The 20074-nt window shown below is 39.0% G+C and overlaps 1 protein-coding gene across 1 annotated transcript in view; it reads left to right on the top strand.

Moving 5' to 3' along the window:
- The window catches only part of CHST9 (carbohydrate sulfotransferase 9), a 78402-nt gene that overhangs the window by 56111 nt on the left and 2217 nt on the right, over positions 1-20074 (top strand). Inside the window, exon 2 of the mRNA XM_030445762.1 lies at positions 9212-9249. Within this exon, the coding sequence (XP_030301622.1) occupies positions 9212-9249 (38 nt within the window). The remainder of the gene's footprint in view (positions 1-9211; positions 9250-20074) is intronic.

Raw genomic sequence — 20074 nt, 5'->3', positions numbered from 1 at the left:
CTGCCTCCCTTTGCTGTGCCTGGTGTGGCACGTCCCACGGGAAGATTCCTCAGCTGCTATGTGAAGGCTGCGAGGTAAATAGTAGTTGTGTGCTATATGGTCACATTCCTCTCATAGGTCTCCATAAAACTGCACCTGCATGTTCCATGGATGCAAATTGTGGCTAGGTACCAGCTTTTGGTATGTGCATATGGCTCTTTGTGGGCAGAAAACGCTTGTGTGTACAAATCCTGCAGGTGTGGTTTTAAAGCCCATTTGACAATCCACTGTCTGGGCAAGGAAAAGGTGTGCTCTACCTGAGAACATCTCCTTGGACTCTGCCCAAGTGATCCCACGGGTGCAGTGAGTGCATCATTTATGCTTTTGGCGTTGGAGTGCTTTGCAGTTTCTGAGTACCACTGTTCCACCTTACTGCTGTTATTTTCAGTCTCTGTTTAATTAAAAGGAAACATTTAAGTGTGTTTTCAGTGACATACGTGAGTTCTGTTCTCATGATGATTTCTCCACTTGAACTTGCTTTCCACTGTTGAGCACCACCACCCCTATCCAAGTTGGTAGAGCAAGGATGGCACACAGAAGGAGGCACAAAGGGCATTTCTAAAGGAAGCAAAAAGTTCCTGCTAAAGCAGAGTGTGGTGCTGTTTATGAGGCTTGGAGCATCAGGGTGTTTCACCTGTGGGAAAGGAGGTAGATGCAAGGAGCCACAAGATGTGCAATATACACTCAGTTGCTACTCCTCTAGCTGAAGTATGGCAGATTACAAGCCTGATCTGCAGATTTGGCTTTAAAGACATTAAGCATACAAGAATATGTTTTTGAAAAGCTTAAATGTGCTTTCATATAGTGAATCCTTTACAGGCTGCTCTTTAAAATCAGTTTTGGGTTTTTGGGAGATGGTTTCATAAGATCTTGTTCAAATAACTAATGTTGGTTCTCTCTTACATTAATTTTCTTTTTTTTCTACCCCTAAATTATTGTATCTTTTTTTTTATCTAAGTAAACTACCCTGTTTGAACTTCCTGAAATTGAATGAGCACTTTGAGAGAACATGACTAAAATGGTTTCATATATCTGTTGAACTTTTCCTTTTGAGAATTGCTTGTGCATCATTATAGGCTCTTCTTGTAAGGAACTCCTTAAAATATCACCTGTTTAGTACTGCTTTGCAAAAAAAAAACCAAACAAAAAACAAAACAAAACAAGCAAACAAAGGGAAAAAAACCTAAGCACTACTAAAGTTGTTTATGCAGATAGTCAGGTATAGATGTTTAATAGGGCTATAAACTATCTTTATCTGAGAACCTTATTTCTTTGTAACAATAACAACCAAGTGTCCATTCTTTTCTTATAATGGAGAAACAGTGGGAATAAGAGGTTTTATGGTGCTGTAGACATTTAAAAATTGACTCAAATTACAATAAGCAAATAAGTAGCCTTATTTAGTAACATAACCTCCTCTGGTAGCATTTCAGTAACATAGTCATCAATTACAAATACAAAAACTGTGCATTCTGTAGTAATTCTCATACATATAGCAGAAATTTGCTGCTTAGATTAATCACTTTTGCCAAACTATCCAAATCCATTTGAGAACTGAATCTTTCACAATAGTTGAGCTTCCACCCCCCCTTCTTTCTCCCCAGATTCTTTTGAGTAGCACACACCTGAACCCTTGTGCATCTTGGATTCATATTAAATTCTCAGTCATGGATGACCTTTTACAAATGACTTGCAATAACTACAGCTGAATTCAAGCACAAGAGCTGGTTGTAAAAGGTCATACTGTAGTTATACAAAACACAGATAAATTTGTACTCCCTGCAGCAACTGATTGCTGTGGGTTTTTGTTTTGTATCAGACCAATCTTCATTCAGAGCCATGCATTAAAAAATATTATATTCTAGCTGTGTTTCTCTTTTCCTCTTTTCCTCCTGTTTGTTTTTCACTATAAGATTATCCTGTTTAGAGAAATGTTTGAGTTTTCCAGGTGTTAAGGTTCTATTTTAAGGGGATCCTATTTCACTTTTTCCTTTTTCACTCTGTTCTTTACTAGTAGATTAATTTCAGATTCCCCTGCATGTAACCTTCCTTGTAAACATGATTACTGTGTTTCTGGAAGTGCCACATTCTCATTGGGGAATATTTTACTTCCAGATAATTTCAGATATGTTATTTGAGGCCAATGTGCTAAGAGAATGCCTGAAAGTGGCACTTTTAGACCTTAAACAAAGAAACATGGCAGATTCACACAAGTACAGTTTATTTACGTAGGCATAGCTCAGAGTAAGTAGTAAATTGAAAGAATATTTGCTCTTATCACCACTGGTCACTTCCTGGCCTTATTTTGCATAGACAATTCATGTCCTTTTTATTTCTGAAATACAGAAACTGTAGACTAAGGCTTCCCATGGAGAATTTGCTGTGGGACTCTACTTTGTAATTAGTGCCAAGAAGCTGGATTTTTCCACCCCTGTTTGGGCTTGCTGCATGCTCATCTTGCACTGCTTCTGATTCACAGCCGAGAAGCTCTGTAGCTCAGCTCTTTGTGGTGTAGTTGCCCTAGCAGGTGAGTCAAAATAAGTTTCTGTGGACATAACACTCTAGGAGCTTGTGTACTGCTTCCCATCAGTCCTGGCGCCTTCATCTTCATTTTCCAGGGTATTAAGATTAAATGGGGATAGCGTGCTTCGGAGATGGGTATCAACCCATCTTCATTACAAGTGAAAAATCAAATGCTGACCTTCTTTAGGATATGCCAGATTGGAATGGTCAAGACTCTGTGTGGCTTTGCTTCAGCATGGTTAATCTGACTGCAAATTCTCACTGCAGTCACGTTCCTCGGCTGGGAAGGGGCAACTCTATGTTCTTAACAGGGACAGAAACCAAGCAGAAACCCAAACCAAAGCCAAACTACTGCAATCTTTCAGCCTTAGTGGGAGTGCAATGCAAAGCTTCAGCTGCCTCAGCCCACAACAGGGTATGTTAAAGAGACAGCTGTATGTCCATAGCCTTGTTTATGTCTGGGGTCTGAGTATGTAGGTTCAAGCACCAGACCTTAGAGTTGCTCTCTGTGGTTTTTTCCATTATGACAGCTCTTACCATGCTGTTCTTAGAGTAAATGTCTGATAGTTTTCCTTCAGTAGAAAAAAATCAGAGTCCCTCATTTAACACATACTAGGGACCTTGATACAGGCAGCTGCAATGGACCAGCTGAGGGGTGGCAACAACTTCTTTCGTGTCAAAGCCCAGAAACCTATTTTGTGGAAGATATCTGCATAAGCAATTGAGCTCAACAGTGGAGTGTAGTTAAAAAGGCATTTTAACAGGCTAGATGACCTATCCTTTAGATGATCATAATGTAAAACACTATACCTGACAAGCAATGTGAAAGCCAAAGCTTTCCACGTGATTTCAAATGAAAAAGCAATGGCCCATGCAGTGTGAGAACAGAGGCAGTTTCTACCTTAGGATTTTGATCTCATTGTGACAGAGTTTGAAGAAATGAATCTGCTAAGCCAGAATTAAGTGATCTTTGCCGCCTAATTGCAGATGAGTAATAATCCACGATTTGGTTCATTCAGTTCCTCAACAGAGCAGGAATCTGAAAAAGTTGTAAAGTAGTTGAATGAAAGGAAAAAGCCTTCCAAAGCAGTTGCATAGTGAGTTATGAAAAAAACCTGAGACAATCCGTGCTTGTTAAATGCAGGGGGAATGCCAAATAGGCACTGAAAATACACATGATGTTCATCTGGAATCCATCCAAACCAAGATATCAATACTGTGTTAATGTTAAAACTAAACATGCTATGGCATGCTTCACAAATATGGAATATTAATATATCTCTAATCTCCCATCCTTAAAGGAAAAAGGTGACAAATTTTTTGCTTTCCCTTTTTCCGGGTATATAAAGCTCAGCCTTCTAGAAGAAAACTGTCGAACTGGGTTGTCTACTAATTCTGTTAGTGGGCATCCTGGTAATTCTGTCTAATCTGGAAATATTTACCAGTGCTGTTGGGGCAGAGGGCAGGTACAACTTCAGATTTTTAATTAATTTATATTCTAACATCTCCTTGAGGTACATACAGTTACACAATGTTAGGCAATGGAGGATTTGATCCGGGAATGGATTTGATTTACATCCCCACCTCTTTTTTTATGCACAGCATAATTAATGAATGAGGGCCCTCAGTCCTATTAAGACTAATGTTTCTTTGTCAGTCCAATTTCTTTTTTTTTTTTTTAATTTAGAGTTTCTTTTTGTTAATACTTTATTAGGTGGAAATTGAATGGTGTATGTTAATCAACACAAGATATTTGGCTACTTGAGCACTATACAGTTTCCCAGGGTTCTTTGAACCTCCCAGGGAACAGTCCTGCATCCTTATTAGAGACTGACAATTAAAGGTCTGTTTTCATATCAAAAGTAATCACAAAAAATTAGCTAGGGAGAACTTGGAATGCTGTGAGAGTTTCAGTGTTTTGAGATGGCCAACTTTCCTTCATTTGCTTCAATCAGTATCAACTTGGGTTTCTTTTTATGTTTCCTACTGCCAGGACAACTTATTAGTTGGCATCGTGACAGCTGAGAAGGATTATGCAATACCATGAAGTTGTGATTAATACATTTTAGGCCACTGTAATCATATTCAGCTGCATAATTATCACAGAGGTGCAAAAGTAAGCTAAACTATGTTTTGCAGAAAATACTTTCACTAAGCAGCTTCGGTTTTCTGAATTCCTTGTTAGAAGGAGGAGGAATGCTGTGCACATCTGCAGGAGCTGTGTTGCTTACAGATCTCAGAAATTGTGTAGATAATTTATAGGAAATGTGTGGTTCTGTGTTTATTATTGTTTTAATCTTTGTGCGCCGAAAATAATCTGTGTCATACTTTTTCCTTTTAAGTCAGAAAAACGGGAAGGGAGGAAGGGAGGAAGGGAGGGAGGGAGGGGGGGAGGGAGGGAGGAAGGGAGGGAGGGAGGGAAGAAGGGAGGGAGGGAAGAAGGGAGGGAGGGAGGAAGGGAGGGAGGGAGGAGGAGGGAGGGAAGGGAGGAAGGGAGGAAGGGAGGAAGGAAGGAAGGAAGGAAGGAAGGAAGGAAGGAAGGAAGGAAGGAAGGAAGGAAGGAAGGAAGGAAGGAAGGAAGGAAGGAAGGAAGGAAGGAAGGAAGGAAGGAAGGAAGGAAGGAAGGAAGGAAGGGAAGGAAGGGAAGGAAGGAAGGAAGGAAGGAAGGAAGGAAGGAAGATAGATTTATTTTACACTCTAATTAAATGCAGTAATCTAGTAGTCTTTTGGAATGAAACCTTCTTTTCTCTACTGCTTCAGTCTTTGAGAACAAACATGCTGCCAAAGTCCTTGATGTATCCCATTATTTGAACGTAAGAAACAGCATCAAGCTGTTATTTGTTCTTTTGGAGTGTACTCATATTTCCAATCTAAATCTTTTGTACCTGGTGATCTTAATTATATTTGAAGTGGAAATAGTTTAACATTAAAAGGAATTACAGCAGATTAATCTGTAAACCTGCACAAATATCACATTCCTTTGTATGGAAGTAAGCAGGGCATACTGTGTGTAATTATGTTGTGCTCTGTGTAAGTTGTGTGCATAAGGCTGAAGAGTCAGTGTTGTTGTTCTTCATGACAGCATCGACTATGGCACGTGTGGGTGTCCTGTAGTGGTTATTACATCAGAAAATATGCCTTATTACTCTCAGTAAGGAAACCTTTCTTATTATAAGAACAAGCAAGCAAAAATTTTTTTAAAAAAAGAATTGGAAAACCCAACTGGAAACAGGAATTAGTATACTAATTAGTGTATGAAAAGTTTGCTGTAATTGAATTTATTTTTTTTTACTAAAGTGGTATAGCTTGAGGTCAACCCAAGAAGACCATTTATCTCAGCTACCCAACCATCTATTACACTTTTTGCAACTGGAAATACACAAAAGAAAATCACTAGAAGTTTTTTGGGATCGGTCTATTTCTCCAGTCCTGATAAAAAAAACAACACTGGAATCCTGTTGTACTAGTTTAACCTCCATCAGAGTGACAGGAGAGCAGAGCCTCATCCAATGAGAATCGTAGTTCTGATGAGTACATCTTTTGACTCAAATAATCATTGAAATATAGTTGTGTATGATAAAGGTCTTTTGATATACTTGTGTTTTCAAGGCTGGTCAAGTTGCACAATTCAGCACATTTAGGGACAGTTTGCCAGATGACAGGTAGAAAAAAGAAATTTCTGGAGGAAGAACAGGATAAGAGCAAGCCATTCACATACAGTCTGAGCTGCAGATGTATCACTTGAATTACACTATCTACCTGCTGGACAGCTTCCATATGTATTTCCAGGTGACAGTAAATTTCCTGGTTAGTTCCCGTGTATCCATTCATCTTGCATAGGCTGCTACCTCATTGCGGAAGCACTGGAATAACTCATAAATTTTGAAATCAGCATGTGTGGGTCTGTCACAGAAATGAAACCTATGTCAAGTCTAAAGAGTTACCTGCATTTTGTGAGACTAATTCAGGTGTTCCTTTTTGATGTGTTTTGACAGTTCCTGGCGTCCCATTGGGTCATGTCCTTCTGGGGCCCTCTCTCTAGTGGACCTTCTTGAAGCCTTCTAGGGGATGCTGATGGTCACCACAAGTGATCAAAAAGCAGCTAAGCAGAAGCATCCATTTTGAAATGGAGGGTGCCAGAAATAAAACATTAGGGAGTAGGCACTGCAAGATTAAAAATGAAAACAAACAAACAAAAAAACCACAAACAAAATCAAACCACAACAAGAAAAGGACAAACTAAAATCTGGCTACTTTCAATGACAAAGCCTTCTACCATCCTATTGTTAGGCCTCAGATGGGAAATGAATCCCCTTCCAGTGGTGTAGATGTTGTTCATGTTTTTTCACTGCTTTTTGTAGCTTTTCTCCATAAACAAAAGTACAGTACACACCAGGAATTCTCAGGCTCCCCATATAAAAATGCCAATGTATTTCCACCCTAATGTGCAGCGTCTCTTATTACAGACCTTGGTGTCTTCTGAGCACAACTGCTGACTCTGTTAAATTCACGTAGTTGTTCTGCGATGAACGAGATTCATCTAGCAAATAAATGGAGAACACAGTATTCAATTTGCTGGTGACCTTCATTTTGATCTCTTTTCTATCCCTTAGTCTGGCTAATCTCTGTCCTGTTTAACCCTGTCCTGCTTATCCCATGTCATCATTACTGGTATATCACAGAGACATTTCTGCAGCTTCCTTTTCCTTGGTTCTGTAATTTTTAAATCACCAAAAGAAAGAATAAAGAGTAAGCAAGGAAAGAACTACCATAAATTCTGCTTTACGTTTTCCTCAGCAGCATCAGGAATGCCTGCAATGGTCTTCCCTGGCCTTTCTGTTAATTTTTTTTTATATTTGTCTGAGGTAGAAACCACATGTTTGATTGATAATGCAATTTGCATCTTGAGGCATCACTGGAAATACAATGGCATGAAAGGCTACTCTGGAGGAGCACACTTCTTCCCTGGGGCTGAATTCAGAAACTCATTGATGTCACTTCCTTCCTCAGTCAGCAAGTGAATTTTCACTAATTCTCAAGACCAGCTGTCCATGCTGTCAACAGAAAGTTATTAAAATTCCTTTAAAGTGAATCAACATAGCCTAAAAACAAATGTACTGGGAAACAGGAAAGCATCAGTATTCAAAGTCCACAAACCTTTGAGCAAAATAGTGTTGATCTAACCAGAGATTTGAAACACTCTGCTTTCCTAGCAACTTGTATATCATTAGAGAATGCTAAAAACACAGACTCCTTTAATCTTCTATTACCAACAATCTATTTGGTTGAAATATTTGTTACAAGAATAAATTTTATTTCAGCCAAAGATTAACTCAGTGAACAATCCATTTTGAGAAGTCTCCCCTAAATTATAGTTGATTGGTGGTTTTCTAGCATCCCCAAAAGTATAATTGCATAATTTTTCTATTTCATAAATAAAAACACAAGTATGCAGAAAATAATTATCCTGAGACAATTTTATAATATAGCCTGCAGTTATTATATTTATATATTTATATAATTATATATTTATATTATTATATTTATCTGATATATCTATAACACTTTCACTGAGAAGAGGTACAAGCAGGGAAGATAATTTTCCCTTAGTTATTACAGTCTTTATGCTGTGTTTAACACTTTAATTTCATTTCATTAAAAACTTTGATCTTGTGCCACACATATCAGCACAAAAAAATTCTGTTGAAATGGAATATCCTTTCCAGTACTGGAGGTGGCAGCCACCCTTGCTAGGTAGGCTACGTTGACAGCTCATAGTTGTAAAGAGTGTCCTATCATTATTACTTAAAAAAAATCCTCTGGGTACATGCAGGCTGGCTGGATAGGTAAGTGTGAAATTCCTGACTTTCCCCAATACATGTGGATGGTTTCCAAGCAGAGAAGGGAGGGTAATTGATACCAGCTGCCCTTTTGAAAACTAGTGCATGGGAACAGTAAATGAGGCAGAATTACTCTCCCTTTTGATCTAAAAGTAAAGAAGTGGTTTGAGATGCCATTGCTGCTGGAGTCCCAGATGTCTGTAGAAAAGCAATGTTCTCTCTGGGCTTTAATTGTGTCTCCAAGGAGCACACTGAAGGACACCGCAGAAGAAGGCACGAATAAGGAAGCAAGACCATAATTTAGCTTGCCACTTTGTGGATAGGATCAGGATAGAATTTCTTCCTTCAGCCAGCTGGTGCCTAACCTCAGTCTTGACACAGGCATGTAATTTTATTTTAGGCAGAAGCTGCTTTTACTCCTCCAATGGTCAGATCTAGAGCTCTGGATGCTGCCACTTGTTCAGGGACGTGAACATGCAGCAGTAATCACAGATTAAGATGCTTTGTAGCACAAATTTCAAATTTTTTGTCTTCTCTTCAAATGCAACCTCTTGTGGGATTCTAGGTTAGCAAGACTGGATACATACCTCAGTCTTACATTTATCACATCCTGATTAAGAGGGGTTTGTGCTTCTTTTACTTCAGTCAGATTTCCATTTTGAAGTGTCAAGTCATTTGTACATGTTAAATTCTCTTTCTTCATTATAAGGTTTGATTATTTTTTTCCTGAATTCACTGGGTTCTGCTCTGTATTAGCAAATCATATTCACTTACACATCTACAAAATAATTATTTTCTTTCTCTTTCAGAGTCTGGAGAGAAATTGCAACAACAGATAATTAATCAGGTATTTTGATACCTTCATACTTTTTGTTGCTTAACTTTTTATGCTGATTAATTGTAGCAATTAAGGGGGAGAACCTCACAGGACAGGGGAAGATTAACTATACAGGTATGCTAAGGACCACACATCAGACAATTGCCTAACTCTGCAGATGTGTCAAATTCAGAAGTCTAGAGGTAATTTCTTCTTTAATACCAAAGTTTGCAGTACAGAATTATGCTCTTTTTAAAAGGAAAAAAAAAAAAAAAGAAAACATTTCTCCTGTTTTCTAACAATCCATTTTTTAAAAAAAGATATCAATATGAAATATATGCACAGCACACATAAACAGTGTCTTTCAATGTTGATTACATTTTCATTTCTGCATCAATTTTCATTGACTCTTCACTAAACTGTGACAGTGCTTGTCTTTATTACTGTATCAGCTTGGAGTAATTATTTAGAAAAAAACCCAAAACTTTAATATATCATAATTTAGCATTTCAGCATCAGGAAAAGGATACAGGAACTATCCTGAAAAAAATTTTCCCCTGCACAGAAAGAGCAGGAAACCCAAAGTCTCCTTTCCTAAATTACATGCTCCTCTGGATTGAAAGAACTTGACTTGAACAGAAGCATTGTGCTACTTCTTATTCTTGGTTTCTTGTCTTCTTATTGAATGCTGTTATCCAGGTGCTATGGGAATGGGTATCTGGATTGTTCATGAGGTTTATTTTGAAAAGTCACTTAAAAAGCAGTCATTCTAATATTTGTATTCCAGCATTTACCCATCCTTAAGTAGTCTTCCTTCCAAGCTATATAAACTTAAGCATTGATGTAATTTCATCACTATTAGCTGTGAACTGATCATATAGATGCAGAACTAACCCACCAGGTGATGGACCACCCAAAGCAGCCTGATTTGAGTCTGACAGCATCTCCCCTGTGGTGGCAGAACATGGCATGGATGTCACTGTATCACTTTCAGTGGTCTGAGCTGGCACTGCTACTGACTGAGTAAACTCTGTGCACGTGGAAGCTTATAGGAAGTCTGTTCATGTGACACTAAATAGCATCCAGAGTTGCTACAGACTTCTCACTATCTTGAGATATTGATGGGTGAAGCAATCTTCACTTTTTAAAAAGTAAGTGTGGAAATGTTTTGAAACTTAATGGAATTTTTCTGTTTTGGCTGAGGGTTTATGTCCTAAAACAAAGTGGGGCAGTTGTCATTTTAAAACAGAGTTTTAAGCTACCCTGACAGTGCTGTGTATGGCTGATTGGAGACTTAATTCTGAACATTTTATATGTGACCAAATCTGCTCTGTGGATGGCATTGCCCTCTTCTGAGTCTATTGTGATAAAAAGGACATTTGTAACAGTTACAACAGGTGGATCAGATGCCATCCTTTGTCTTCCCAGTTGTGGTCTTTTCCTGCAGTGCCTTGCCCTCCTCAAATCACTCATCTGTTCTGCCTCTCTTCAGTTAACTTAAGAACATCTGATTTTGTATGAAAATTGCATTGTGTTGATCTGTGCAAGGCTGTAAAAAGTTGATTTGGGGACAAATGGTAGACATTCACTTTTAAATGGATACTAATGAAGGCAGTGATGCCCCCTTCCATATGGATTTTCTTTAGACTTCCAAGAAATGGAAGAATGTTTCAAATCAGAAATCAATTTCATTCTCAGGTCTATAATTTAGGGTACAATTGCAGAGGCACTCTATATTGATTTGTAGTAATACTACTTCAATAAAAATATTTTAACTGGAATTGATCTAAATAGAATATCTCTCAGTGAAGTATTCTGTTTATTTTCAATACTGAACTTGAAATTTTATATTTCAAGGGTAAGATACCAATCTGGCTTAAGATCCCATAGACCCCTTTAAGTCATTGCAACAACACTGAGAGAAACTGGCTGCCAGAAATTGAAGTGAGGCAAAAGTGGCTCTGCAGAAGATGAATGATGTTACAACTCGACAGGAGCAGGAGTGCAAAGGAGCAGATAGCAGGAAATGTCTTGTTGAGAGTGAGTGTAACAGAGAAGGGATGGGGAAATGACAAAGCTGCTGTTTTAGTAATCTCCTGCTAGGTAAACCCCTCAATATCTGTGGTGCTGCTGACCAGTGGTGCTGCTGTGTGGTTCTTAGCTCCTTCTAAAGTCTAAGCAAGGTTTGGTGAAATATGACACACATAAAATACTAAGGTAGCAACTGCTTCCAGAAACCTTTAACTGCAGTTATCATCTTCACTGGCTCTTCTTCCCTTTGATCATAAGGCATTTGCTGGTTTTCCTTGGTCTTTTATTTATACAGGTATGCATGTTTGTTTAACAGTAGTAGCCATCTACCTCTCTGCTTAAGCAGACACAGCGAGAAATGGTGTGCACTCTGCTTTTCAATACCTGTTTTTAACCACTTTTGCAACTTCAGGGTAAATCCTGGTACAGCTTCAGCATTTGTAGCATGGGAATGAGTGCCAAGGGAAATGCAAGGAAACAAGAAAAAAACTTGTGTTCCTAACTGCGTAACAGTCTTGGCTAAAAAGCACATTACAGTCCACTACTCAAAATCAGTCTGAAGGCAGTCCTTTCCATTTCCTCCTTACCACTCAGATGTCTTTTGGTCTTAATGTGTATTCATATATGTGGTTTTTGCCGAGTGCTCTGAAGGACTACAAGAATATGCCTACTTGCCTTCAGAAAATGAAGTTCTTTGCACAGTCAGGCTTTTGGGTTAAAATCACATCTGGGTTTGAGCTTCAGACTTGAGCCTCTCCCCTTGGCAGGGAACCTGCAGGAGGCTGGTGAGAATGCTCCACAATATCTGTCCCACTCTTCAGTCCCTGAGGAGCTATTTCCTCAAGGCAGTCTCTCTTGCAGTGGCATATCCACCTCTTTTAACATCTCTGTCAGGGAATGTTTTCCTTTCTGCACATGAGGCTAGGGAAACAGTAATGGAGAAAGGACTGTGATGAAGGAACTTGCTTGCTAGAGCTAGGCTTGGACCAGGGATAACTGCAGCTCTGATGTACACAGTTTCTACCAATAAGAGATGTTTATAGACAGGAACATATATGTAGCATGTGAAGATATTTTTACCTTCAATTTTATGAATAATGATAATAAAATATAAGCATTAAAGTATGAAACAGACTATGAAGATTAGATGTTTGAGACAAATATTGAAAGAAATGGTGTGAGGTTTGAGCAATGAAAGGCAGTATGGGTAGGGAAGTTGATTTGCAATTCTGATTCTCAAATTTATGTGTCTCTTCTTAGTCTGTAAAATGGTCAGGTTTTTCTACCACTGCTAATAAGAAATAAGAACTCACAATAATCACATGAGGTAGGGAATTATTATCCTTTCTTGTTTTGCAGACATGGAAAAACAAAGTATGAAAGTCAAGGGACTTGCTTTAAGTTACAGAACCAAGAACAGTGGTTCTGGCCGGTGCACCTACCCTTACCCACAGCTGTTCATTCTTATTATCCCTCTGCTTTAAGGAGGGGATAGTGTTTAGTTAGTGTTTAGCACACTGATCCTCTGTGGCACTGCTTGCAGATTAATGCATACCAAGTAGATAACGAGACCAGAATTTGCTACAGAATAAGCCAGGGTATTTTTTTTTTACCTATGATAAACATGAGTTAGCCCTCTTCAGTGAAAACAGGGTATGGTACCTTTCAATCAGTATGAGGAGGGAGTATACAGTGAGAAATCCCCATCTTGAATTCACAGTGTATTTTGTCCCACAGTAATTTATGAATGCAATCCATTCTCAGGTGTTCATATATTTTTTTTAAAACTGAACACATGAATTTGTTTAAAAGTGCGTGAATGTAGGCAAACACAGGTTTGAGATATCTGACAACTTAAAGCAACATTACGCTTTCCTGTTTATTTTTTATTTACTAATGATGTAATCTAATTTGAATTAAATGCTAATTATGATTGAGGGGAAAATGTTTTGAGATCTCTAGAGATTTTCCTGTCTCTTCCAAAGCAATTTTGGGGAAATTGAATTCTTCATGCCTGAATATACATTAATATTCTTCAGCTGAACATTGTTACATTTGAAACTTTTCTTACTATTTCTGACAGTGCAAGATGTCTTGTTTATGCTGCAAGATAAGTGTGTTTACCTACAGACTAGAAAGAAATGGATTCCCCATGGATCTTACCACTGCCCCTGGTGTGAAAAATACTGCCATGTATGTAGCAGCACAGTGTTACATTACAGACATCTCTTCTCCCACAAGATGGGCTTTGTAGGGAAGAAATACAGCTTTTATCATTTTCCTTTTTACATTTCACTGGTTGTAAAATGCCCTGGGTGCCCAAGGGAGACCAATTCAATCATGCTTCCAGGCCATCTCCTTCACGGTCCTCCAATTTTAGCCAACTTTGACACAATTCTAGGAGAAGAGCTCAGCGATGTGACTGGCAGTGGCTGGCCAGAGGGGAAATTTTGTCCCTGCTGGGGAAAGACAAGCACTGGTATCCCAGCTTCATATCCATTTCAGGAGAGGGTAGAGGACAGGCTGTGAGTACAAACACAGGTGATGAGCCACTGTGTTGCTGCTGCCTGCTACCAGATGGATACAGGGAGGAATTGGAAGTGGTGGCCTGGGAAAGATAGGATGGGGAAACGTGACTGAAACCCATCCAAAACTAGGCTACCACTTGTATAACCATTTGCAAGCTTGACATTTACAACTCAAGTTATTCCTTCAGAGTAATTGAGGAAAGACTTTGGTACCTGGCCGGAAACTTTCTGAGCTTAGAATCATGTTGTTTTCCCATATAATACATGTTTTTTCCTCCTTTTTATTCCAAGTAACTTAATGGGCATCCAAGCTCCACATTTGCCTGCTCAGAACAAACATTAAGCAACCACTGAAATAGATTTACCTTCATTATAGTACAGGTTTGGAAGGAAGGCAGTCAAGTTCAGATCTGCGAGCAGCTCTGTTCATTCATCACCTCCCAGAGGAGGCAGCTAAGACTCTTAGGCTTGTTCCTATGCTGACACAGATGTACCCCAGTGTTGGCAGGGCTGATGGACCAGCCAACCTAGACACTTATCTCAGTGTGGTCAAAACCCAGAAAGGGCCATCTCACCAGGAATGCTCATACCTGCCAGGTTAGACCTCATAGGTACACATCTGCTGGGCTGTCTTCTTCTCAACATCTGGTTGGGTTATCTGTGAAAACTAAGTCAGAGATCCCCTGAAACAGGGAAGTTTAGATCCATTTTCATCCTCTGCTTAAGCAGATTAAAGCCTACAACTTCTGCTACATGCAAGATCCATGTTATATCCCTCCTGTATATAAAAGTGAGCTGGAAAGAGGGAGAGGTTCATTTGATACCTGAGGGTTCCTGGAAGAGGGAAAACAGGGTTTCAGTCCCAGCATGCAGGATTACTTAACCTTCATGGTTAATGCCCAGCAGTTAGATCATCCTCCTGGGAAATATTCATGCAGATGAGGCAATGACAATTGTGTCTCCCCTGTACAGGATGGGTGTTGATCAGCAAGTGCCAAGACATGTTCCCTGATGCCTCTGGATGGAAAGGTGGTGGTGTTGAGCCTCAGGCATCAGCCCTTGTCTTTAGAGAAGGAAATAGATCTTGTTTAAAATATTAAATGTGCTCAAAAATGCCTGCCTGGCTTGAGTTAGGAACATGCAAGAGACATTATTTATTTTCTTCTTCATAAAATCACTGTGTATATGAATTACCATGCATTTGGAAGTAACACTTTTGAGAATTTTACTTCCCAATGGAGGGAACTGCTTAGCTTATTTTATTTGCTTTTATGCTTTAAGTTATGAAAAGTAGGCACATTAACATTACTTAATAAACTCAAATAAGATACCAATGTGTAATATACAGGAATTACCTGAAAGTTTCATTTTCAGATTTAAACTCCTGTATACATACAGTAAACCTACCAGTCAGTGGTACCCAGGAGTCTTTTTCTAATATCATTCTTCATAAAATGAGCATTGCATGCATAGATTGAGTTCATTTTGAATTTCAGGTTGTATAAGATGCTTTGCTATAACATTCTTCTGACCTGAAATAAGAATGACTGCAATGGCTGACTTAGGTTTCATTAACCTTAGTCTCTACAAGAAGCTCTGAGCACCTCGTATGCTCCTTCCTTTTTTCTTTTTTATTCCCCAACTCTCTTAGTAATCCTGGATATGCTCTGTACAACCACATGCTTCAGTGATACATATCTCATCAGAAAATGTGGTGTCTGTTACAGTCAGTACTGATGGCTTCCCATACAAAATATTCCTTTCAGAGGAAAGATAAGCTTGCTGGTATTTTGTGGGGTTTTTAAGAACTCTAGGAGGAAATGTAACTATGAAAGTTCAAAGCACAGTTTTTTCATTCTTCCCCTTCCATTATGGAATTGTGTATGAGCCACAAGGTCACTGATAAAAATACCTCACTTAAACTTGCAGTGTATGCAAGGAATACAGGTGTCAAGTCTGGCTTGGGAGAAACGTAGAGGTGGTGACTTGCCCTGAACAAATTAGATACATGAAAAATTCATGACTCTACTGGGAGTTGAGGGATTAGTGATGCTTACCTCTGGACTAGCTGTTTTAAGCACAAGTGATGAATCAAGAGGTTTACCTTCACTGCACAGAAGGTGAAGCACCCCATCAGCAAATATTTCCTGTCACATGTGGCCAGCCTGGACAGCCTTTCTATTGGATGCTTCTATTGGGATTTGTTTAGCTCACCAATATTATACTGCACAGCTGCTAGGATATGGGAACACGTGAGCATATTTACATGTTAGCTCAGGTAACACAGTAGTAGAGGAGCCTGCCTGTTCTGAATTAAGCTTTGCAAAGAGTCTCCTAGTCTCCTACAAAAAAAGTTAAGGATAATCCCTCCTTTTGGAAGCCTTAAAAAACTTGCACATACATGTGTAAATATATTTCTATGTATGTTTCCCACTGAAGTAAAGTAGTAATAGCTCCAAGCTTCACTGGCTCGCTGAAGATAGGAGTCATGCAAACTTTTCCTCCAATTTCAGTGACATATCAGTTCTGAATCATCTGCCACAATTGTGGTCCTCTACTAGAAAAATTCTTCTAACTGTGCCCAATTATTTGAAAAACTTGATATTTTAAACAAATGAGGTTTAGGCTTCTCAAAGACTCACACATACCTAAAATCCAAGTAAGAGGATGTTCTGTAGCCCTCCAGTATTCAAGCTGCCTTCATCTGAATAACTATATTAGGAGATTGATCTCCATGTAGGTCCTGATCAATAGAGAATCAGAGATGGAATTGGAAGTCAAACCTTGACTCAGAAGAGCTCTGCTCTGCCTGTATTCTACAGATTGATTGTAGGTATAAAACTGAGGTCTTGAAATTACATAGTCATTATATTACATTATATCATTCTCACACGAAAAGGAACATAAAAGAAATACATTCATGTAGTGACATAAAATATCTGGTGCTCTCAGTTCATGCTTAACTTTGGTACCGCCAACCATGTCTTGTACCAAATAGCTGGGTAGTAGATATAATATACTCCAAGCATGTATTTCAAACACCTGTCACTTCATTACTGGGGGACTTCACTTCTTCTCATAAGTAAGTTTTGGTGAGTATGTATTGCAGAACCCTTGCCTGGGCTGATCAGAAAACCTGAATCTTCTGTCTTTCTAAATAATTGTTTTTCATAAATTTTACCTGAAATAAAAAAATACTTCAACCTCTTCTTGTTTTAAGGAGAAAAGTTTTTATCATCTTAGAATGTCCATGCATTTACAGAGCACCCTTATTAGCTATTTAGCATAACAGATCTGAGGGGGTCCAGAGGGCACTTAAAACTGCAACAGTCAGGTGTGAACCACAGGAAAAAGCACAGCACAGTAGATTCCCAAGTGATTCATGCAGTTGCTCCTAAGAAGCATCTGAGAAGACTATTCTAGGAAGCATACTTTAGGACAGAAGACATATTAGCTAAATGTTGAGAACTAAACCATACACTACTGATACTGACAGTGTAGTTATTTTACAGCACAGAAATGCACGATAAAGCAGAGTATTTCTTTCCTCTCGTATTATTAGTCCTACGTTTCATGTTGGGCTCAATTATATTATTCTTGTCAGTAAAAATGGAGATCCAGCACTAAGACATTTAGAAAACTCAACACTGTCTTCACTGCAGGCCATTAAGTCTTTGTAAATCAGCCGTTGAATATCATCCTTTCCAATACATCATTCTTTCTGCTTGGCAGGTTGCTCTAATTTTGACCTGTCTAGATGAGATCCTACCTGTGCTTTGTAAAACCACCACAAAGCATAATTGGATGAGTGCTAACTACTCTTGGCAGTAGTCAATCTCTTCTACCCCAGTGGCTTTTGAAGGTACTAAAGGAAAGGAAAGCTTCAATGTGTGTAAAAGTAGGATCTAGCTACCTATTTTTCCAGTGAGGAGAAATCCTTTTGTGGATGGGGAGGAGCAAGGAATCTCCAGCAACAAAAAATGTCAAAAAAAAAAAATCCACAAACCAATTAATGACTCAAAAAATGCCTTTTGTGTCTGCAGCTTCAACAAGCTGTGGGCCAGTAACCAAACCCCACACTAACACTCTGTTCCATTCATTTTTTTCCTGTATTTAAACTAATATTTAAATCTGGGTTCAGTGGCTGCATAGCTAAAGGGAGACAGCTGTGATGTGCATACTCCTCTAAGTTGGACTCATGGCCATTTCTTACTTTCGAGTGTGGCACTGCAAACAGAGAACAAGGCACTTTGTACAATTATTGGCAAGGGTGCAACACTTCACTTGGGTTTAATTCTCGGATGAAACGTACACAAACTGCTGCATAGGTTGTCAGCATGTTTCAAGGACAGCCTTGTGTTAATCCAGTTGAGCATAGAGTTCATTTCCCATGGCAGGCAGCTGGTTCCTAAACTTAGTAGCTCTTTGGAAAGCCTCAAATGGCAATCTCTGCACTTAAAGAGTTTAGTCAGGCCTGTTTGCATGAAAAGATTTGGATCCAGAGCTAGAGACTTATATGGGATTACCTGCATGCTACCTGGTTTTGGTGTATGCTCAGGTGTTTTCCAAAATAATATTACTCAGAAGGTTCCAGGGTGGACTGTTACAAATGTAGATATAGTGGACAAAGTTTTCTTAACAAATGTTTGTGGGTTTTGCAATTTTTTTTCTTTTCCTGATCCCACTATGAAAAAATCAACATAACACAGACATATTAAAGTGTCATAAAATGGGGCACTGAGAAGTCACTGGCACCAAGATGAAGCCAAAGAAGACACCTGACTTTGTGCAAGCCTAGTACTATAAAAAATTAAAATCCTTTTGTTGTGGCTTTCAGCTCTCATGCACATCAGATTGCTAGCAGCTAAGTAAGACTGTCAGGTAGTTTTGCTTAAGAAATATGGCTTTATCTATTCAACAATTGCTAAGTAACAATTTCCAAGAAAACTTTCTGGTTAAACAGGTGTCATCAAAAGTAAAGCTTTCTTCATCCGTTTATTCAGCTGGCCTTCACTAGCTACTAACCGAGTTACTAAGGCAAGTGTATAGGAAATTTTCCTTTTTTTTTTTTTTGTTTCCTTCTTTTTTGAGTTGGAAACCTTCCATGGCACTGTGATAGTCATTTTCTGCCTTTGAAAATCATCCCTATCCATTCCCATTCGTACACAGAGCAAGTTACAGAGAGCATTTATTGCAAGTACGCCATCCCTCGTGGAGCTTATAACACTTATTAGCCAACACTGTTCTATATGCTATGGGATATATGTCTCAATGAGAAGAGGAAGTGGAAAGGGGAAGCAACGAATAGTATTTTACATACTTAGATAATATTTTTTGTCCTCAGAACTTCCCATGTCATTGTTTTTCCCCTAGGTCATTTTTCTTTTCTTTTTTTTCTTTTTTTTCTTTTTTTTTCTGTTTGGAGCTTTTTTTCCTGGTAGAGTCTTCCTTCTTTTACTTTCAAGTGACTCCCACTGCATATAATTTGTTCCTTTAGGGTGTTACCTGGGATTTCTCTGTATAGTTCTGCCCATCTCAGAAATTTAATCTCATATAAAATCCCTCGATAGTGGTTCCTAACGCTTCATGTGAGGATGAAATGCACTCTGCTTCTGGTGTCTCCCTGGGTTATTCCCTGGGATTGGTCCTGCTTCCCAGGTAGACTGTTTGAAATAGAACAAAACTAAGACTACACAACTTTCAGTCTGTCCTTTTGCCTCCCAGCCCGGTGGGACTGAAGCACCTTCCACTAGTTCAGGCTGGCAGGCTGAATTCAGAACTTTCCTCTGAAGTGTGAATACCAGGTTGCAAGGGACCTCAAGGATTATCTGGTCCAACCTTTCTTGGCAAAAGCACCCCCTAGATCAGATGGCCCAGCTCCCTGTCCAGCTGAATATTAAGTGTCCAATGGGGAATCCACCACTTCTCTGGGGAGATTATTCCAATGGTTTATCTTTCTCATTGTTAAAAAGTTTTCTCTGGTGTCCAATTGGAAGCTCCCCAGGAGTAACTTGTATCCATTTTAGAAAATCTGACCATGTCAAACTGAAAGAATTCAGTTATCTTTTTGTATCTGTAAAAACACAACATGTCCCCTCCTGCAGATGTACAAGTGCTGCATGACTGCTGTCATTTGCTGTCAACAATACAACAATCCTTTTACTCACTTCAGACAAAACAAAGACCTGATGGGCAGTGGTTTGCAGCAATAAAGAACAGCCTGATCCTTCAGTTTTGTTCCTGTCATTGGAAATGATTACACAGCAATACAGGTTAACTTTTATTGGAATTGCTTG

This window comes from Calypte anna, chromosome 2, assembly GCF_003957555.1.
Source record: "Calypte anna isolate BGI_N300 chromosome 2, bCalAnn1_v1.p, whole genome shotgun sequence".
Lineage (NCBI taxonomy): Eukaryota > Metazoa > Chordata > Aves > Apodiformes > Trochilidae > Calypte > Calypte anna.
Note: the sequence above shows the minus strand (reverse complement) of the source record. Positions and strands in the feature narration are given on the sequence as shown.